The 23,613-nt window shown below is 37.1% G+C and overlaps 1 protein-coding gene across 2 annotated transcripts in view; it reads right to left on the bottom strand.

Moving 5' to 3' along the window:
- Nucleotides 1-290: 290 nt before the first annotated feature.
- Nucleotides 291-23,613, bottom strand: part of LOC117399708 (cytochrome P450 7B1) — a 90,164-nt gene continuing 66,841 nt past the window's right edge. Inside the window, exons 3-6 of one of the 2 annotated variants that reach the window (XM_033999055.3) lie at nucleotides 14,133-14,729; nucleotides 13,474-13,680; nucleotides 4,146-4,324; nucleotides 292-3,139 (exon numbers count right to left, since the gene is read on the bottom strand). In XM_033999055.3, coding sequence (XP_033854946.3) covers nucleotides 2,846-3,139; nucleotides 4,146-4,324; nucleotides 13,474-13,680; nucleotides 14,133-14,729 — 1,277 coding nt within the window. In that variant the 3' untranslated portion in view covers nucleotides 292-2,845. Of the gene's footprint in view, nucleotides 3,140-4,145; nucleotides 4,325-13,473; nucleotides 13,681-14,132; nucleotides 14,730-23,613 lie in introns of both variants that reach the window. The other variant, XM_033999056.3, reaches the window with a different exon arrangement.

Here is a 23,613-nt window from a genome sequence, read left to right as displayed (position 1 = left end):
CAGTGCATACATCCTCTCCAGTAGTATTTTGTTAGTTCTTCTGCCAAATTCTTTTGAATTATTTGCTCCAGCTCAGGTAAATTGTTCAGTTTAAGTATTATAAAACAAGTGAAGCACTTGTTTTATAATAACTCAGGTTTTCTGAACTGTCATGTAAACAGGAATGTTTTTTTCCACCTTTTTTTAATACATATTTCAAAATCAGACCCTTTGGAAAGGTTGAAGCTATGTGTCCAGCAGCGGGGCATATAATGTCAGTTCTGCAGCTTATCAAACAGTATCTTAGCCTTATTATTTCCATTAACCTAATCCTAACATGTTTTGAATGTGCACCCGAAAAAGAACATCAAAAGCAACCGATTATGATTTTGCGTATTATTTATTAGAATTTGAATAATACATGCATACATAATTATCTATTAAAAAACAAGTTACAGTTGTGAGAATATCTGTTGAGATTGGCTCTGCAACGGTTACAGCTGATTCGGCATGTTATAGCTAATGAGCTAATTCCAACTATTACAGTGTAGAGATATGTCTGCACGGCTCTGACATCAGCAGGCTATTGAAATTAATAGAAGGACCATCTTTACCATGTTTGCAAATAATACATAATACAATTTACTGTACTGTTATACATAATAGTACACAAATGGAACCCCCAGTTTACACCTCTCAACAGTGTTTGTGTATGTTTTCTTTTCCCTCCATGCCTCACAAACATGTTTTTTTTTAAACAGAGGATTCAGCTTTTCACATGCAAGGTCTATTTTAATGATCTAAACAGAGGTCAGGTCTGTAATACTATGTTACATCCCCAGGGGTGGTTTACTGACCCATTTATTAACATCCCCTAATTGAATGAAAGAGTTCCATGTTGGTTTACAAGTTTAGAACAGCATTATTTTAGACTCCCCAATGTTTAGATTATTAAATACACATGAGTTCTTACTGATACAGAAAACCAGTGGTGAAAATAGATGCGTTTTTTGTTTTGATATTAAGATGGTTTATTTATTTATTACTAATTTACAAATATAAATGTTCTTTTTTTTTTAGCATTACCTGCCATTCATAAGTGAGATTCATTAACATGGACCATTTTAAGGTCAGATATATGTAAGAACATAAGAAAGTTTACAAATGAGAGGAGGCCATTCGGCCCATCTTGTTCGTTTGGTTGTTAGTAGCTTACTGATCCCAGAATCTCATCAAGCAGCTTCTTGAGGATCCCAGGGTGTCGGCTTCAACAACATTAGTAAAAGCAGGTTGCATGCCCCTGGTAGTCCAAAGCAATACTTAAGCCCCTTTCACACTGGCACTTCCTACCCAGGTTCGGACCCAGTTTCTGGCTACCCAGGTCACAATCCAGCATAGTGTGAAACCACATTCCCTGGCCATATCCGGGTTATCCTGGGTCCCAGTGACCCACCTCAGGATATGGTTTGACACAATATGACCCAGGTTGAACGAGACAAAATGCATGACGGACAATGAAATAACAAACAGCCACACCTGCGTGAAGATTTCACTTCCACAAGGAACGTTTCTGTTTATTCTGTTTAGCCATATTTTTGTTGCTTGAGACACACCATGAGCCAGATCACAGCAGGGATGAAGAAACATTTGATCTGCAACATTTGGGCCGACAGTTCAATCAAGAGAAGCTTGGATGGAAGCGTCAGTAACAAGCTGCTTATCGTTTACTTGCGTCGGTCAACCCTGCTTTATCAAAAGCACTGTGAAATCACGTAGCTGACCCGCATGACACCAGGTCCTGACCCGGGTAGGTTCCGACCCGGGTAGAGCATGCCAGTGTGAAAGGGGCTTAAGATGTTTGAATGCACTTCCACACATTTAGTGCCTCAAAGCAATCAAATTAACATATGTTTTCTAAAATGTCCAATTCACCAGGCACCATGGCATCTACTGCTATTTTTGCAATGAGTACTAGGTAAATGGTTACAAATAGTCATTAACATGGCATACCAATAATTGAATTTACAGGTTAACAAACTACATTTAGTTTATTTTTTGTTTACCTTGCTCTAGAACTCAAACTCCAGCAATCGATCTATAATATTTGTTCATGTTTCCCCACTTACTAAATTCTTATAAATGACAGGATTGGTGTACAGCAGTCTAAATTATTCTGATCTCCGATGATGAATCATGAAGGCAGAAGTATAGAATAATCTTGGAGTGGTATTAGTATGTAAATATTGCCAGCAATTAATATCTGGAGACCTGAACTGCACTTTACCAGCATGATTACAATTATTCAATTTTTGTGTGAAAAAATATCTGAAACATTTAGAGGTCTATCTTACTGATGTAAACAGATACAGATCAAAATTCCACCACTATTCACCCCTATATTAATCCTGCTGGAGTCTTCCTCCAGGGGTGATTGACATATTTTTTAAATCACAAAAGATAACAAACATACAGTGGAATGAAGTCAGTGATAGAGCAGGTTTAACTGCAGTGGTATTAATCTCTTGCTATTATTTTTTTATACACTAATATTTACACACTGCATTTAACTGCAATCTATTCAAGTTAAATGAAAACTAGGTGACCTGGAAAGAAAGAGTTTAAAGGACATCTAAAAAAAAATGCTTTATATAATCAAATTATATATTATGTAACAAAAACAGTAAATGCTACACAATGTTTTCCATAGAAGACTGCTGAAGCTCATACTGTAAGCCTTTCCCAGCGATGTATTAGTAAATGTTTCTTTGTGAGATAAATCAGCTAATCACTGAAGGATTAAATTGTAATTTGCTGTGCTATAAAAAGCTAGTAGCGAGTGTATATTGTGTATCTTCCAAGTTCTACCTTATGGAATTCTTGTCTTGTAACGGAATTGTATATCTGTGTCAGGAAGAAGGATGCCGAGGCCTACTCGACTTTGGTCAGGCTTTACTGGTCCCTCGCCCTGAAGTATTTCAATGTCAAAGTGTGCTATCAACAGAGTGAGGAACTGTTTCATTTCATTAATTGCAAAGTACCTGCCGGGACATTTACTCACTCCTGATCCAAATGGCATCAAATAAAATTTCAGTTTCTGCCCATGTTTATAGAAGCTGGTCTTCTCCTTCCCATCTTCAATGAAACGATCAAACTTGAAAACCTTATAAATTAAGAACAATTTTACATTTTATAATATACTGGGACATGTAAACCATATCATGTACTTAGATCCTTGAATTTAGAGGTGTGACTTCATTTAGAATAAATACAGTATGCTTAAAAAAAAGATTCATTTATACATGTGGCAATACTGTGATTGTGATACATCATGTTATCACCTGCAGTGAAGATAGGGAAAAAATAAAAATACACTTTCTAGTGTTTAATCTGCATAATATGTTTGTTTGTATATAAAAGACATTCCAATGTTCATCATGTTTTCACAGGTATAGGGTTACCCTGGCACAGCAAACTTGTGATTTCAACACATATGTTTTGATGATCCAAAATAACACATTTTTATATAGTATGTATCTCCTGTAAACTTAATTTTATTTTACAGGCTAACTGGTAACTGCAGAAGCAGTTCATAAGAAGCTGGGACGGATGAGTATGATCACAATTAATTTGCATGCAGGTGGTGAACCTCTGAAGCTGCATTAAAGTCAAGCCAGGGTGGATTAATTTCCAGACTTTGATATTCATTAACTGTGGCTTCAGAAAAAAATGTAAGGAGATGACACAATTACCCAGGAGCTACACAGTAGTGTCATAGATTCACAATGACAAGTTCACACTACCATACCAATTGATCAGAAAGAGGTAAAAAGACATTTATTTGTTGTTATCAATGGTGTTTTCAGACCATTAACTGCCACCCTTTCTTCCTTCTTTAGTTAGCGAGATAGTCAGCTAGTTACACCATTTAACAGTCATCAATGCAAGCCTACTCTTTGTTTAAGAAGCTCAGCAGCAGTCAGTGGCATCACCATATTTTTTTCTATTCAAGCCATGAATCATCTGACCTAAAAGACCTTTTGGCAGTGCAGAAAGAGGATAGATTTGTTCCAGAAGGAAGAACAACATTAAGACCAGAACAAAACGCCTACATTTTACAGTACGCCTGAAGCACATTTAAAAAAGCAGCAGCTGACTACTGTACATACCTCAGGATCTTCAAAAATTTCGGGATCCATGTGCAGACTCTGGGGATAGAGTACAATAACATCTCCCTTTCTCACGCCAATAGACCGATCCCCTCCAAACCCAAGAGTGAAGTCTTCCTGGGCTATTCGAATGTTCATGGATGCTGAGCTTAGGCGCAAACTCTCATTTATCGTGCTACCTATAATCAAAAAAAAAAAAAAAAACAGTACCTAGGTGACCAATGCCCACCTGAATAAAAAGGACTGCACACAGCCAAAGACTACTTTGTTATCCTAACTTTGTCAATCTGCCATTTAAAAAATGTCAAGAGATTTTTAAACAGATGATTTTTTTTTTCGTTTATGAAAGGCTAAGGTATTACTATTGCCAGTTCCATGTATGGTAATGTTTTTCTTTCTTACAGGTCGACAATGTAACTTCCAGTATCATCTGAGTCATTAGCTGTATTTACATGATGCAACAGTCAGCCATTAGTGTTACTGCTTAATTTGTTTTGAAATGGAAGCACTAACAAAGTAACCACACACTGTTTCATAATGAGGCACCAACCATTCCTCATTTCTTCCATAAAGCTTATATGGCTTAATCCCCCAAAAATGTCACCTACAAGTGGTCTGTGTTCTATCAGAGAAAAAAGGTCACAACACTAAAAGCTCCAAAGGAATACAACTGTAGTTGCCCTTTATTTAAAATAGCCAATGTAATATGATTACTGCATGACAGTAGGCTGTTTCCTTTGCTTTATAGATTATAACAAAAAAAACCTACTCCACAGCTTTTCCACTAAAACACACATATACTTGAATGACATAAAATAAAAGAGATCCGTTTTCACCTGTATCAGAAAAAGCCCTTGTGCACATGTGCAGGTAGCACCCTAGGCTCATAAGCTCTAGCAGACTAATGTCCTTGCTTTGCCTGTGGCCTTCACCTTGTGTTCCCTGCACTGAGTATTTTATGGCTAATTTCCGGCAATTTATCCTGGCAGTTTCAGAAGAAATTCCAATGGGAATAATGTGCATAATTAGCATAAATCATTCTGATAGAATGCATATCAGCATGTAGCTCCTGTCTAGAGCTGCAACATTTACTTTGTAATCAAAACTGACTTTTTTCCACCAGCACATCTGCAATAGGTGACTTGATTCCTTCTAATCATTGCTGTGGAAAAAAAAAACACAACAGGAAATAGGCTTTCTTTCTATAAATGAAAGCAGATTACTATGCTAATTACTAGCTATAAAGCCAGTTACGTGTTGTATCTATCCGTAGTTACAGTGACCCTAACAGTGGGCCTTTTTATTTATCAACATAAACATACATATTAGAAAGAAAAAAAACAACTGTTCTTTCAGAGAAAATTAAATCTACTGGGGTGTGCAAGGAAAATAAAGTGGCATTCAGTGCATTGTCGCAGGAGGTTTTTCCTTAAGCGTGCATTTGTCTAAAGAAATGAGGCTGCGGTCAGCTTTGTGTGTCCAGTGCGGTGATTTAATGTGACGTACAGTAAGTCTGTGCATATTCTTTTGGACTGCCTTCGTTACTATAATCAGACAGAGTCAAGTCGGTTTTATTGGTGACACAGCCAAAAAAATAAATAAAAAATAACCTTTTTAGAATGCAGCCTGGACTGCGTGCAAAGCCACAAGGCACCTGGCACAATAAATTTCAATTGGCAGCATTCTGGCAAAGAAACTTTGCTGTGTGCAAACAAACAAACAAAAAAAATATACATATACAGTATAGAGAGAGAGAGAGAGAGAGAGAGAGAGAGAGAGAGAGAGAGAGAGAGAGAGAGAGAGAGAGAGAGCCTGCCTTACGAGTACACAAAAACATGCACAGTAAAGAAAGAAATCCTTGACATGATGAAACAAATTAACCAAAAAATGAAATTGTGGTGCTTCATCCAGCATCACTGTAAAGATGGCTGCATCCCATTGGTTGCCATTCTCTGGCTGTGTGGCAGAGAGATGATAATTGGGCAAGCATCTCTTATGCAGTGGTTAATCACAATAATGGAGCACAGTGTGGCTGCACGGTCACATCGTAAATGACACATGTGTTTTACCATCCAGTACCAGCTATATGTGGGGGTGGGTTTGAGTGACCCTAATGATAATTATTCACTGACAAAAGTCACATTATGTTCAGTAAAATGAGGGGGGGGTGGGGAATAGACCAGTACGATCTGCAGGTTCTTAAATGCAGAGTCAAGAAAGTAAAAATAAATATACAAATTATTATTATTAGTTTATTTAGCAGACGCCTTTATCCAAGGCGACTTACAGAGACTAGGGTGTGTGAACTGTGCATCAGCTGCAGAGTCACTTACAACTACGTCTCACCTGAAAGACGGAGCACAAGTAGGTTAAGTAACTTGCTCAGGGTCACACAATGAGTCAGTGGCTGAGGTGGGATTTGAACCAGGGACCTCCTGGTCACAAGCCCTTTTCTTTAACCACTGGACCACAAATGCACATCAACATTCATAAGAAAGTTTTTTTTATACTTGAGGAAACAGCCATTCACATTTTCTGGCAGACAAACTTGGTGACATGGGAGGTCTTCCATTATGTACGAAGAGGAACAGTAAATTATCCGGCACAGTAGAGCAACACCTGTTTCTGTGCTTGTGCCGAGCAAACAAGGCAATTTAAAGCATGCCAAGGGATAAGCAAATAAACACAACCCTGATTTTTTTTTCCCCCTCACTCTCATTAGCATCAGATGCTCAGCTGCAAGGTTTCAGGACGGAAAAATGCATAGTAAAAAAATCTTCACTATATATCTGTCATAAATGGGCGCTCATTTACGAAAGGGCGCTAAATTTTACGCTAAATTGCAATTAATGTGCACATTAATGATTTCCATATTTACTATTGCATTTTCATTCATTATCGCACTAAATAAAATAACACACACTATAACACTATGTAACACAATTTTTGTTCCTGGGTAGTAAGTGTTATTTCCTAATTGCTTATGCCTCAAAAGTATAGAAAATGGCTATTATTCCCCACAAACTTTGCTTTTGTGACCAGGACAGTGATATTTTGAAATTTACCTATTTCCAATGAGAAAACGGGTGAATTTGTGTCTTTTCGTTCACATAAAGTCAGAAAAAAACAACATATGAATCCAAATTAACATGTATTTATACTAAAGTAATACAAAAATGACTACAAACGATTTAGAAGCGAGTAGTTTTTCGAGATTTACGATTATACTGTAAATCACTTTCACAAATCAGCCCCCAAATGTAGTCTCCCATCATGTTCTCGTTATACTGTCCTTGGTAGCGGCGTTCAAAGTCCAGTATATCCTGGTGGAAGCGCTCGCCTTGCTCCTCCGAGTACGCTCCCATGTTCTCCTTGAATTTATCAAGATGAGCATCAAGGATATGGACTTTGAGGGACATCCTACAGCCCATTGTGCCGTAGTTCTTCACCAGAGTCTCAACCAGCTCCACATAGTTTTCGGCCTTGTGATTGCCCAGGAAGCCCCGAACCCCTGCAACAAAGCTGTTCCAAGCCGCTTTCTCCTTACTAGTGAGCTTCTTGGGGAATTCATTGCACTCCAGGATCTTCTTTATCTGTGGTCCGACGAAGACAACGGCTTTGTCCTTTGCCTCAGACAGCTTAGGGAAGAAGTCTTGAAGGTACATGAAGGCTGCCGACTCCTTATCTAGAGCTCTGACAAATTGTTTCATAAGGCCCAATTTGATGTGCAGTGGTGGCATCAGCACCTTCCGGGGGTCCACCAGTGGCTCCCACTTGACGTTGTTCCTCCCCACAGAGAACTCGGTCCGCTGTTGCCAGTCCCGCCTGTGGTAGTTCTCCTTGGTGTCCCTGCTGTCCCAAAGGCAAAGATAGCAGGGAAACTTGGTAAAACCGCCTTGGAGACCCATCAGGAATGCCACCATTTTGAAGTCTCCTATGACCTTGATGCCATCTCAGAAAAATGCAGATATGTATCCACTTAGGCAGCTGGAACTAAACTGAACTGGTGGGCTTAAGGCCCCTGTATTTATACTACTATTTATATTACTGGAAAGTTCTAGAAAGTTCTAGAAGTTACTCCAAGTTTACTCAGCACTGAATCTATCTGGAATGTTCTGGAAAATAGGTAAATTTCAAAATATCACTGTCCTGGTCACAAAAGCAAAGTTTGTGGGGAATAATAGCAATTTTCTATACTTTTGAGGCATAAGCAATTAGGAAATAACACTTATTACCCAGGAACAAACAAAAAAAAAAAAATTGTTACACAGTGTAATTATGTTATACAAACGAATACCTTGTTTGCTGGTTGGTAGCATTTGCTCTTACTTTCTTTAACTCTCTCCTAAACTCTCTTCTCATGAGCCGGGAGTGGGTATTTTATATATGTAGCTGGAGCCTTAACTACCCATTAATAAATTACCTCAGGCTCCAGCCACATTCTCACGGGTTTTATTAGGTTGGGGAATTCACCCCCATCCGTGTTTGCTACATTTTACGAGACCGGCTTTTTCGCTGGTCTCCAATAATGATAATAATATGGACGGACGGCTTTATAATACAAATACAAATGAAATACATACATAAATAACTAAATAGGCACAAGGGGAGGGCTCCCCGACACACACCCCGATCCATGGAGCCTGGTCTGTAGGGTGGCAATGCCGAGAAGGAAGAGAATTGAGGCTACATCTCATCAATCAATACTTCTCGAGTAAGCAGAACAAAAAGAAAAATATGCAATTGCACAACAAGACTTTTATTGTTTATGCATTGAAGAAAAAGTTTCTTAAATTTTATTTTAATTTTTTTTTTTTTACATCAGACAAGGAATACATGTTAAAATTCAAAGGTAAGCAGTGCAGTTTCACTTGACGTTGCCTCTGCCTGTCCCCTGCTGAGTGCTGTGTCTGTTAATCGCTCATTTTCAGTCAATGGAAGCCACCTCCACTTTCACAATAAGCTACTGACCAAAAGATACTCCTGGACTGCTGGGGTTTTTGATATCACAGTGGCCACGAGTAAGTCTCTGACATTATCGTGCACATTAAATTATCGCTCACAATACATGTATTTTAATGCGTTCTTTGTTAGAAAATGGGGCGGTACATTTAGATTTATTTTAAGCTTATTACATTTATCTTTATGTTAGGCTCACTACTTTACATGCGCGCTAACTCCAAATTTAGTGCCCTTTCACAAATAAGGCCCATAAACTGTACATTTATAGAAACAATTGCAATAACAGGGTTATGTCCAAAGTCTGCCATCAGAGGAAGCCAGGCCAGCAGTGATCGGATGTTCCTAAATAGTTATTGTCTGAAATTTCCCAAAGGAAGTCTGAGGTGAAAATCTGCAAAATTTGTTTTGCAGAATTTCCCTGAGCTGTCACATTATAGTTTGTTCCTTATGAACGTTAGTAATTTAGGTATACTCTCCTGGATATGGTTACTTCCACCGTATTTGCCATCAAAGTCTGTCAGATTATTATGACGATCATCAAGAAGAAGAAGACATATAATATATTGTGGGATCAGGAGTCTGGGTCTACAGTGTCCATTTTCAGAAAGCAATTAAGATGAGAAATCAATTGTTTATGTAAATACCAATAATGTAGAAACAAACCTATTGTCACCCAACAATCTAGTCACATGCAACTTTATCCTGGAGGGAGGGATGTCTTGGGATTAATTATGACAATAAACATGTGATGTTGACAAAGCTCCTAGGGTGTGGTAGTAACTCGGGGAATACAATCTTATCTACAGTCAAGAGTAAAGCCTAGTGCCTTTGTCTGTAAAAGATTGTATTCACAGTCTGTTTGTGAAAAAAAAGTTTTTGCAGAAAAGCTAAAATAATTCTGTTCCAGCAGAGAAAAAAAAAAGATAAAAACTTAGATATGGGAGCTACAACCGTTTAAAACTTAAAGTAACTAAATAATATAAATACAGTATGTACAAAAACAGTTCCATGCAGTATATCTAAGCAAGACTGCCGCCAGTCCCTATCTCCATCCAAGCTGAAGTCAATTCACTTTAGATTTCTTTAAACTTCTCCAGTATACTTTTAAATATTTCATCTTTAATCTCAATTTGCTATACTCTGTTCACATGCCTCCAAGCATTTGTCTTCCAATTTCCATTGAATAAATGTGTTCTAATGAGAAATGGAGCAAGCTGCAGAGGCAAAGCTTAGTGACTTGAGCATGGCCCGCCACCATCCCTGTGATAGGCAGGCAAATTGAGTTAAAATGAAAAGTCTTGTTAGCTGAAACACAACATGGTCGCCAAACAGTGAGCTGTCAATCAACTCACAACAGAGGACTGGAAGAAATGAAAAGGTAATTACAAACCATTGGCACACAAACAATTATACTTGCAAATACCTGTTTTAAATGATCTGAAAAGGTAGTTTTTTGTTTGGTTTTTTTTTTGGTCTTTTTTACAGTGCATTTACCGGTACAGTAGTCTCAGTAATCCAAACACCAGCAGTTTGAAATGATCTACTATATAGACCAAAGCATGCACAGACTTTAAACCAAACTTCATCATCATACTGTAATTCTAGGATGTGTGTAAAACATTTGCAGCTGTCTTTGTATTTTTATTCACAGAGTTGCTACTGTTTTTATGATGGAAAATAAGTGTACAAATCATAAAGCACAGACTAGGCAAGGTGTTTTCAGCATGTAAAGCAAATCCCTAATCTGAACAGGCCAGAGTTCCAATTTGCATTTGGATTAGTGAGAGTCTAATGTACATTAGAAACAAATCAAAAAATGTTAATAGATTAAGCAAATTACTAAAAGTCTGTCACAAACAGAAAGGAGGGAAAATAATGCAGTGCATATGTATCACAAAAAAGAATGCCACCGTGACCTTGATTCACACTACAGGGTACAGTAGGTTTAATCCTTAAATACATCTTATGTGACCCAGGTTATTTCCCTGACAAACTACGAAACACAGACTTCTCCTGAACATAGCACTGCACTAGCAAAAATATAAAAAACGTATGCCGACATAAAATCACTTAAAGTGAGTGGTCGAAATGTATGGAATCAAATAATTCTCCATTTTCCACACCACGCACACTCATTCACGATACAAGTCTGAAATGTGTATTATATATTGTGGCAATGTGCCCCGTCCCTGTGTGCATTTGTGTGTTGCGTGCGTGTGTTAATGTTGGTGTATAGTCATTGGTACACGGGATATAAACGGGTCTGTGTTTCACATGTATTTAAAAAGTGTATATTTGTATTTAGGCACGGGATTGCACATCACGCACGTGCATTTAAAATATAATATGTGAACACGGGGTTTCACGTAATGAATTCACGTGCTGGGATTCAAGTGAATAATTAATTAGTAATTGAATCCCAGCACAAACAGTATAAATAGATGCACGTTTAGTCACTCGTGGGTTAGGTGTTCAGAGAGTGGAGAACGGGTGAGAGAGAAGGAGTAAAATCGTCAGCGTAATTATAAATATAATAAGTGTATTCTCAACGTGTTTGTTCGTCTCCGTTTCACCTGTGTGTTAGTGTCTAGTCGTTTTGTCTGTCTGTTTATTTTGGCGTCAAGTGCCGTGTCCCGTGTTTTTGTGCTGTTTGAAACCTCACCATCACCGTCTGTCTGTGTTTGAATTCCTTCCTGCTTCCGGTCTGACGCCACCCACTCTGGCCGTCTTTGTGACAATATATATATATATATATATATATATATATATATATATATATATATATATATATATATATATATATATATAGGAAATATGATGTCTGGTACTACACTAGGTGAAAGAAATCTAATATAGTGAATTGTGACAGGGAAAGAAGGAATCTGAGCTGCAAGTCTCCCTCCCGAACACAAAGGGCACTGTGTAAGGTTGGTGGTATGCCTTCCCATAGACTGTTCGACTTAATGGTAAATGGGAACTGGAAGTCGGACATTTTGGAGAAAGCGCGTAGTTGCGAGATTACTAAACAAGTCAATTGTGATCAGCTGCGGGGCATTCAACGATTGAATAGACTGTGCTGTGCTGTCGGGGCATCATTCAACGATTGAATAGACTGTGGCTTTGAGATATTATACTTTGAGATGTTATAGTAATAAAATAATGACTTGGATCGCATTATAGAGGGGTTTGGTGATAAAACGAGTGATCAGGAGATGATTTATCAGTATGTGAAAAATACAGCGAACAAGGGGTGGGGCAGGGCTGGAGATGCAGTACTGAGTGTCCTGTTGATATGCAGTGCCTTTTAAACCTGTTTTACTGTGAAAAAATACTTTTAAACAGCATGCGTAAAATAAACAGTGCGTGTGAAAATAAATTGGACCTAACGCGCCTGACAGGCGCTGAATAAATGGACCGCTAAGGGTTAAGAAACAGCTCAGGATCGTGTTAGCCGTCTAATAATAACAAACATGTAGATTTTTAGACACGATAAAACAAACAAAACACTCATGGTAATTCACAGTACTCCTTCCGGTTCAGCTAAACCATAAACAAAGGAACACAATCCTTGCTACGTCCCCTTATATACTGTCAGTCATGCCCCCTTGGTTAATGAGTGCAACTGTTTCTCCTCTAATCCGAGGTTGCCACATCGCTTCCCTTCTGGGGCGATGATTTGGTGTACTGTAGCTCCGCCCCCTTTCTAGATGGCCAACTTCCACCTAACCCTGGGAATGAATTGTCAGGCCATCCAATCCAGGGCACTCTGTTCCCTTTATACAGCGCCCTCACAGGTCGGGAGGGAGATTTATAACCAAGATTCATTCTTTCTGTTCCGAATCCCTGGTTTGCAGATGAGTTGGAGCCAGGCAGCTGCAGCCAGAAAGCCATCACAACCACCCCAAGCACCAACCGCACTGCACTGTACTACACAGCACAGTGAGCACCACACCAGACAGCACTTTGCTGTGCACCACATGGATTATAAATATTATTGTTATCATTTTGGTACTGAACTCCTGCCATATACACCCCAATACCATTGCTGGTAGAGAGGCAGATTTATTATTGCATTAATAAATACAGACTGTTTTGAACATTTAATTACTATCTGGACATTGTATTTTCACCCACACCACTCACCTACTGACAGAATTGATGTTCATAGCTTGGAAAATGTATGGAATTATTTTGGTAGCTTTGATCAATTTAAATTAAAGCACACCTCTAAAAAGTTTGATTGAATCTCATCGTACAATATGGAAATAATCCAGGTGCTGCATTTTTTATTGAATCCCAACCTCCCTACTGGAGTAACATCTTATGACAAATGTACATGCAAAATAAGGGATAGCAAAAAAATTACCTAAATAGACCAGACTGTCTAATTGTTCTCTAGTGAGGGTAATGCTATGTCCAGAGCCTGCTTCTTGACCTGTTAACTGGAGAACATGGTCGATTTCGCCACGCACCACTGCTAGGGCTTCTGGGTGCATCACTAAGTAGTACATGGCCCAGAATGAGGCTGGAAGTGTGTTTCCAACAGAGGCCCACAGAATGGCAAAATGATGTGCTGGGAGAAATAAGTGAAAAGGAAGATTAATAGCATTTATTACACTGATTAGATTTGCAGTGTGCTAATTAAAAGATGTTAGGACACAGACCCAGCCAAGGATCAGTGCATGCTAATGAGCACCAATAGGCTTCTGAAGTCTAATTTTCTGCTTAATGAGGATGGTTTAAATGTAATGTTTTCTGGGAGGAAGGTGTGTGTGGGGGGGGGGGGGGGGGGGTTGGGGAGGTTTTGTAATCTTTTTCATTATCGGCATTAAGTATCTTGTTTTACCACCTCAGCAAAAAAAAGGGAAAAGAGAATTCAATTATCTAAAAAGGTTGTTGCAGGATAAAAACATCATTATTCAATTAAGGGGAATGGAAAATGTGTCAAGGTCACAGAACCCTCAGCTAACCATATTTGGTGACTATGGCAAACAGGTTTAGCTATATTACATATACGTGCCTTACCAGCTATGTCAACGTCCCCAAGTAGTTCATACTGCTCAAAAAGTTTAGTTCTCTGCTGAATAAATGCTGCGGGGTCCAACCACTGCGCCATTTTTTGCGGGAGAAAGAAATTGATCAGGTCGTCCCGGATTGTTTTGGTTTCTCCCAGTAAAGAGATGGGGATTCTCATAATTAACAATGGGAACTTTGCATCAAACTTCTCAAATTTCTCTCTCAATGCATCCATACCCAGGTGTCTGTTAGCATGGGGAGGCTTTCCAAACAAAGTCAGGAAAGTGGCTTCAAACATGATCTTTTTGCAGAAATGATGCATTTTCTCCATTCTCCACTCTGTTACATTCAAGTAGTCTTGCTGGAACAGAAAAATCAAGTTCTTCCTCATGCTTTCAATGAGGGATGTCAAACTGTCACCCTGTAGATACTGGAAGGCCCTCTGGATTTGTTCAGCCATTCCAGGGAATTTTGGATCTCTGGTGCAGGGGTAGCCAAAAGTCATAGGTGCAACTTGGTCTGAAAATTCATGGAAGTCTAACTGTTTCCCATGCTTAATCACATATGGATAAAGGAGTGGGTCCATTATAAAAGTCATGTATTTACCTTAAGGAAAATAGAAAAGAAAAAAATTAATGAGAATACATATAATTTGTCAAGAAAGGGACATAGCAACTAAAACCAGAAGCATAATTATTTATTCATGCTCAGCTAATTATTAGCATGTTAGTCATGCTGACAGATTTATACTATTGATTTATTATAAGATGTCAGTACAATCACACAACTCACTTTAATGAACTGCATAAACCTAGGAAAAAAACTAGAGTGAGCCACTTTTCAGTCTGTAACATTGCACTAGCCAAGTCTAATTAAATTAAATCGGGGTCTGTGAAAGAGAGCTACAAATAAAATGCTGTTCTAAGATTCTTGCTGCTTTATTTAATAATAATCCCTTTTCAAGAGATGGAGGTGGGGGCACTACATTCCAATGAGTTGAAGGCTGTGTTCCTGAGGAAAGTCTCTACACACACAACAAATACAGGATAAAGATCTGTTTTATCCGATCCTGGCTCACACATGATAGGCCTTCACTCAGAACACAAGGTTGTAGGGATGGGAATTTTATACGTTTAAATGTATAAATGTATAAACTCTAAAGAGGTGGTCAAACGTTTGATAATATGCTAGACGTATAACCGGTCACATGACAAAATTCCCCAAATGTATTTTTTTTAATGATAAATTACTAAAATTAATACATATTGTGGCAATGTGCCCCACCCCTGTGTGTATTTTTGTGTTTTATGTTGTATGTTGCGTGTGTTAATGTTGGTGTATTGTAGTTGGTACATGGGATATAATGTGGGTAATGAGCATGAGTGTTTAAAATGTATAATTGTATTTAGGCACAGGGATTGCACTTCACTTCACGTGCATTTAAAGTATTTAATATGTGAGCACAGGGTTGCACAGAATTAGTTCACGTGCTGGGATTCAAATGAATAATTAATTAGTTTAATTGAAAAGTAATTTCACTCACTCTGGGTTGTGTGTTCGAGAGTGGAGAATGGGAGCGAGAGAGAGAAAGAGAAAAGTAAGCAAAACAACTGCCACTACGTGCTGGAGAACCAGCACGGTACTTGTTTTGCGTTTAGTGTTCGTCCACCCTGTGTGTTAGTGTCTATTCGTTTTGTTTGTCTGTTTATTTTGGCTGCAAGTGCCGTATTCTGTTTTTGTTCAGCATTTTATTTTCTGTGTTATTGAAACACTGAGCGCAGCAGCGTCTCAGATTCACTGACCACTACTGTCTGTCTGTATACTCCTTTCTGGTCTGACGTAACCACTAAAGCCAGCTTGTCACACATATACAGTTAGTCTGTCACGTATCCAACTGCAGTGGTGTCAGAGTAAGGGCAGATATTATAAAAAGGAAGGCTTATTGCCTCAAAGTAGTTTTTAATTGGTACAACAGAAAAATTGACACTGGGGCAGGTTTTATCCTCGGTCGACCTGGCGCATTCTGTGTTCATGCTGTAATAGATGTGGTATGGTATCCAGTCCACATGGTAAGAGAGTTAATGTCAAGCGTTTTTCTGACATTTGTTATATTTTTTTAATATAATGGCATCTCTAAACAAAGGAATGAGGCACAGCAATGTTTGGAAGTATTTTAAGGAACCGGACAAGAAAACCATTCTATGTAAATTATTCCAAACAAAATTGGCGTACCACAAAAACACAAGTTCAATGCTTCACCATTTGAAATTAAAACATTCAGATATTACTGTGGATGGAGCTACTGATAGCGGTAAAAAGAAAACATCCATAACAACGTTTGCTATAGAGTGTGCTGTTCATACAAAACTTACCACAGACTTGTGGACCCCATTCCCTAATCTTCCCATAGGCGGAAAGCTTTTTCACTTGAAATTGTTCTGTATGATTTTGGACCGAACAGACATTTATGTTTAGTACAATTTTTGTTTGTATATTGGATCTACTGCACTAAAGTAAAGGATCTGAGACACACTTCAAACAGGTAGGCCAGACATCTCTTTTTAACAATTTAATGTAAAGCTTGTGTGAATACGTGAATTTGAATACGTTATGTTACTTGGTAATAGTTCACCATATACAATGAATTGCACAATTAGGCAAACATTATATACATTACTTAATATATTACTTGATTGTGTGTTAGATTGGCATTTAAAAATAGGACTTTTGGCAGTGTTTGGGAGGTTTATGTACACTAGTATGTCATTGGATACGAGTGCTTGGAAATTGTAATGATCAAGAGCTTATTATGTTCATCTTTTATTTATCTAAAAACTTTTTTTTAATAACAATCATATAATTCTGGGCAAAGTTACATATATATATATATATATATATATATATATATATATATATATATATATATATATATATATATATATATATACAGCTCTGGAAAAAATTAAGAGACCACTTCAAAACTATCAGTTTCTCTGGTTTTACTATTTATAGGTATGTGTTTGGGTAAAATGAACATTCTTGTTTTATTCTATAAACTACTGACAACATTTCTCCTAAATTCCAAATAAAAATATGGAAAAAACAATCCTCAGAGTTGGGGAACATTGTCAGAGCAGAAGGAAGCAAGTTTTCTTCCAGGACAACCTTGTACTTGGCTTGATTCATGCCAAAGCTGCCCGATTCCAGCCTTGCTGAAGCACCCTCAGATCATCACGATCCTCCACCACATTTCACAGTGGGTGCGAGACACTGTGGCTTGTAGGCCTCTCCAGGTCTCCGTCTAACCATTAGACAACCAGGTGTTGGGCAAAGCTGAAAATTGGACTCATCTGGGGGTGCTTCAGCAAGGCTGGAATCGGGCAGATTTGTCTTTGTGAAGGACACATGAATCAAGCCAAGTACAAGGTTGTCCTGGAAGAAAACTTGCTTCCTTCTGCTCTGACAATGTTCCCCAACTCTGAGGATTGTTTTTTCCAGCAGGACAATGCTCCATGCCACACAGCCAGGTCAATCAAGGTGTGGATGGAGGACCACCAGATCAAGACCCTGTCATGGCCAGCCCAATCTCCAGACCTGAATCCCATTGAAAACCTCTGGAATGTGATCAAGAGGAAGATGGATGGTCACAAGCCATCAAACAAAGCCGAGCTGCTTGAATTTTTGCACCAGGAGTGGCATAAAGTCACCCAACATCAATGTGAAAGACTGGTGGAGAGCATGCCAAGACGCATGAAAGCTGTGCTTGAAAATCAGGGTTATTCCACCAAATATTGATTTCTGAACTCTTCCTAAGTTAAAACATTAGTATTGTGTTGTTTAAAAATGAATATGAACTTATTTTCTTTGCATTATTTGAGGTCTGACAACACTGCATCTTTTTTGTTATTTTGACCAGTTGTCATTTTCTGCAAATAAATGCTCTAAATGACAATATTTTTATTTGGAATTTGGGAGAAATGTTGTCAGTAGTTTATATAATAAAACAAAAATGTTCATTTTACCCAAACACATACCTATAAATAGTAAAACCAGAGAAACTGATAATTTTGCAGTGGTCTCTTAATTTTTTCCAGAGCTATATATATATATATATATATATATATATATATATATATATATATATATACAGCTCTGGAAAAAATTAAGAGACCACTGCAAAATTATATATATATACACACACACACACACTGAGCATCAAAAGAAACATATCACTGTTATAACACATTTATTTTCGAAAAAAAAATAAGGTATGTAAATGAAATGTTTTTGGTTTCTTTTTAATCACTCGATCATTCATCCTAGACCATGACACGCTTGAGTGACTACGACTGAAGCATATGCACTTAATCACCTAATTAGTGAGGCAGTTGATTGAACACTGGATATGGAGTGATTTCAGCTGTTGAATTGCAAGCTTGAATAAAAGCAATAAAGAAAATCACAGAAAAAAAACAAAACAATATACCACGTCTGTCAAGAGAGCAGCGCCTTCGTGCAATCGGCATGTTGGAGGCTGGACTAGGGCAGCGTACTGTGGCTTGCCGTCTTGGGTGCTCACAGCCAGCAATTTCAAACCGGGTGAGACGGTATAACCAAACACACTCTGTCAATGACAGTCCACGAACTGGGAGACCAAGAGTTACAACACCTGCCCAAGATCGACAGATCATTTTGCAGCATCTTCGTGATGTCAGTTGTTAATCAGCACAATAAAAAGTCACTGCACCTGCTCTAAAACAGTTTGTCATTTTTCAATCACATCTAGTGAATTTAATCCAAATATAAGTGATAAGTTTCTTTTGATGCTCAAATATAAGTGATACGTTTCTTTTGATGCTCAGTGTATATATATATATATATATACACAGGCGCGTAGCGTCCATTGAGGCCGCCTCGGTAAAAATCGGCTCAATTCTTAATTGTGAAGACAAAAAAAAAACAAAAAAAGATTAAAAAAAAACAAAACGTACCCTGTTTATTTTTTAAGAGTGTAAAATTGAGATATATAAAATATTATTTTTATTTTCTTCACATTACTGTGATCTCGGGCTGTACAGACACTGGGGTATGTCAAATTCGCGCCACAAAGACGTTTCTCATTAGTTTCCCAAGTTACTCTGTACTCTGGTTTACTGTGCAGCACTAACATGAAACGGAGAAAAAAACAACCAATTACACATTTCTTTTTAAAGAAGCCAACTCTTGGTAAGAATCAATGTTAAGTCATTTATATTGTTGTTATCCCCCTGTGCAATGTGATGTTTAACTGCAATACGTTTTGATAAATCCTTTTTTTTTTTCATGTAGAATGTTTTAACGCCAGCACAGCAAAAATCCAAGTACCTGTTTTTATGATGACATTAGCTGGCTGTATGGTGTTTTTTTTCTCGTCACTTTAACTGGACAGTCAGCTTGTCCAAGTATCACACTACCTGCCATAGCATAGCGTTTTACTATAACATAGTGGCTGTGTATTTGCATCTATTGACCCGGCCTGTGCGCTAGGCAGCACCGGGACCTCCTGAAGTACTGTACTACTTCCTATCGTCAATTTATATTGACAAAAGAATATTAGAATTGAGTAAGAAACTGTGTAAACGTTCAAAGATATGTACAACATATCGAAACGTTGGGCAGCTGGCTCTTTGAGCTAAAAAATATATATATATGTACATATATATTTTAGCTCAAAGAGCCAGCTGCCCAACGTTTCGATATGTTGTACATATCTTTCTCAAGGGAGCCTGTGTTTGAATCCAAACATTGGAGGTATTTATAGGTTTTTGACGGCATGACAACTACTTGTTATTGTTTACATTCAAATTCATGATTTATTCTTACATGATGTAATGGTGTTCTATATTTTGTGACATCATTTTTACTTCTATCTTTGAATCTGTATTAATTCTAATTAACACTACTTTATATAAACTTATATTTTTATTATATCATACAATGCTGGCTCTGAGGATCAGTCTAGATTTGGCCTCCCCAGCGCATCAGCATGCACAACTTTTGAATGAATTTTGTTTATTTATTTAAATGTTATATATTTATTGAAGTTAATTAGTTCATTCTTTTCTGTTGAGTCCCGCTGGCATAATCGTGTTCAGTCTATTTATCCATTTACTTTCTTTTATTCTTCTATATGTCACATTGTCTAATTTGAGCTGTTCTAATACTACAAACTTTACGTCATTTATGTCATGTCCCTGACTGGTGAAGTGCTGTACTATTGGTTCACTCATTTTTTTATTTCTAATTAATGAAAGATGGTTCTGAATTCTTTTATATAAAGTAGTTCCAGTCTCTCCAACATATTTGATTTCATCACATTTTTCACAGGCTATTCCATAAACAACATTGCTATTTTTACAGTAGGTATTAGTTTTTAGTGGATATGTGGTGTTCTTATGTTTAATTATATTTTATACTTTTGTCTATGTATTTACACACTTTACATTTACTGGTGCACATGTTCGTAGAACCTATTTTGTCAATTATTCTTTTATGTTTACTGTGAACTAAAATATCACCTAAATTAGCTTCTCTTTTGAATGCTACAACTGGGGCCTTAAGAAATACTTTTTTTAATTTTTCTGAATTATGTAGAATCCGCACGTGTTTCCAAACTATCTTAGAAATATTGGGCAAAAGTTTAGAGTAAGTCGTTACTAATGGGACTCTTTTGACCTTTTTATCTCTATTTTTATAATCTAGTAGATCATCTCTTTTTAGTTTATCCACTTTTCTTAACTCCATCTCTATAATTCTTTCTTTGTATCCTCTTTTTTTAAGATTTGTTTTTAATACATTTCTTTGTTTTGCATAGTCACTTTCTTTAGAGCATATTCTTCGTATTCTTATTCCTAGACCCTTTGGGATTGCCCTTTTAGTGTGTATCGGATGTGCAGAGGACATGTGTAAATACTGGTGCATGTCACTAGGTTTACAGAAGAGGTCAGTCTCAATTGAACCTTCTTCAAGTTTTACTATGGTATCTAAAAATTCTATTTATTTCCTTGTCCATCGAAGGTCCACCTTAATATTACTGTGTACCTCATTTGCCATTTTATGAAACTGGAAAAGCGACTCTTCTCCATGTGTCCAAACCCCAAAAATATAATCTACAAACCGAATGTATTCTTAAAGTTCCCTTTCCGATTTTCTAAGTAATTGTTCTTCTCATTTCCCCATGTATGTACTGGAAAAATGCATTCCTAATTTAGATCCTATTGCTGTACCATCGTTTTGTTTGTAATTCTTATCAACTAATGTAAAATAACTGTTTTCTAAAACTATGTTGATCATGTTCAGTACCTCTGCTGTAGGTATTGATTTATCTAGTCTATTATCTAGTGCTTTTTGACAAGCTTCTAAAGTTTCTTTACGAGGGACACTTGGGTACAAGGATTTTACATCCATGCAAAATAAAATTGTATTCTCTGGAAGGTTGTGTTTTATTGATTGAAGTCTTTTTAAAAATTGTGTTGTATCCTTAACATAGCTTGGTAATTTCTCAAATTGCGACCTAAGTTGTTTTTCTGCTATTTCAGCTATTATGTGTGTTGGATTATCAATTGTACTGACTATCATTCGCATAGGGCGATTTTCTTTGTGCATTTTAGGATTTCCTCTTGCTAGGCCTGTTCTTGCATTATGTGGCTGCATGTATTTTTTTAATTCTTTTGATATAATGCCTTTATTGTATAGTCTCTCCGCAATTTCCTTAACCTCTTTTACCGATTTATTGATCTTATTGCTTTTAACTTCTTCATATGTATCTGTATTATTTAATTCACATTCTACAGATTTCATATAGTCATCTGTGTTCATTATCACTATTCCTGAGCCTTTATCTGCTGGTCTTATCATTATATCATCATCATTTAACAACTCAGTCATAGCTTGTTCTTCAATATTGGTTAAATTAAGTTTACATCTTTTCTTTAGTCCTACTATTATTTCTTGTTTAACTACTTCAATATACATATCTAACCATTTATCTCTTCCATCCGGAGGAGTCCATGTGCTTGTACTATTAACCTTAATCCCATGATCATAATTACCCTCTGAATCTGAGATATTTTCATTGAAAAAATATTCTGCTAATCTCATGCGTCTCTCCCACTCCTTTAATTCAGTGGCCAGTTTATCTTTATCGATGTATCTTTTAGTCGGTATAAACTTGATAAATTAAATACTATGTCTTCTGTCTTCTCTTTTGTGTATTTGGTATCATGTCTATTTTTGGGTCTCCTATCTTTCTGTTTTGAATTCTCTGTCTTAGTCATGTTTAATTCTCTATTTTGCATTTTATTATTTACTTTAACCTGGTTTATTTTTACTGTTTTAGATTTATTTTGATTATCTTTCTTAATTATGCCACAGTTCCCTACTAATATTAAGATTGAAATACAATTGTTAACAAGTTTCATATCTCAAACCAATGCTGTTGCTGGATAACCTAATTTTAGGTCTAGACTGCCTGTGGACAAGAGGCATTTAGAAAAAGGGTGTCCAGCTTGATATGAAATCGACAGGTTACACCTTCTAGAACCAAGCCAGTACTACCATCATGTATAGTACTGAACCCATATTGAACTGTAACCTTTTGACCTACAGCTTCCCCAATCCAGGACAACAAGATCTTAGTCTAGCCCACTGTATTAAATGCCTGTGAAACACACATGATGACAGTGTGATTAAAACTCAACAACTAAAACAAAGGTTCTAACAGGGTTAACAGGATGTTTACTCAATTTTTAAAAGGCCCATTGGAAATTCTCCAAGAACATATTAGGTTTAGCAATTTACAAAAAAAATCAATTAGGCTGGCATTGCTTGGATGTGTTTCCAGATAAGCTGTACATAAATGGATCTGATCTCGGGCATTCATTCGAAAGTTTCACTTTTGTCCAATACCGGAATTGTTTAGAAGCATGCCAGTATAAATAAGATGTTCCTGACATACTATCACATTGAAATGATTTTGTTTCAATTATTTTTTTAAGAAGAAAAACATCCCATTTACTTAATCATTCTCTTATTAGGAAGATTTATCTGAACTGTTGACAATGATGTACAGCAGTGCTTCGCAGAAATGACGTTTGGGGAAAACGATTCTGCTGCACCACCACACAAAACCAATTAGAGAACAGAATTCTGCGACAGGTCAGGATGTTTCTCATGGAAAGATGTGCTTTTTAATGTCTTTATTAAGATGACATCCATGTCCCTTGCAACTTATCAGAATGACAATCATTTGCTCATCACTTTGGAAATAGCAATCAGTGGAATCACATTTCTGGTACAGGCAATGCCAGCCACTGCAAGCATCATTTTGCATTTTCCAAATTAAGTACTTTGTAAACTAAAAATTACAATACGTAGGTAAAATGCAATGACAGGACCTCCATCTTACACATCAGACTTGTGTCTTGTATGAAAATTAATTTAAAAAGAAACA

The sequence above is a fragment of the Acipenser ruthenus genome, chromosome 4 (assembly GCF_902713425.1).
Source record: "Acipenser ruthenus chromosome 4, fAciRut3.2 maternal haplotype, whole genome shotgun sequence".
NCBI lineage: Eukaryota > Metazoa > Chordata > Actinopteri > Acipenseriformes > Acipenseridae > Acipenser > Acipenser ruthenus.
This window is presented reverse-complemented; position numbering and strand designations above follow the sequence as displayed.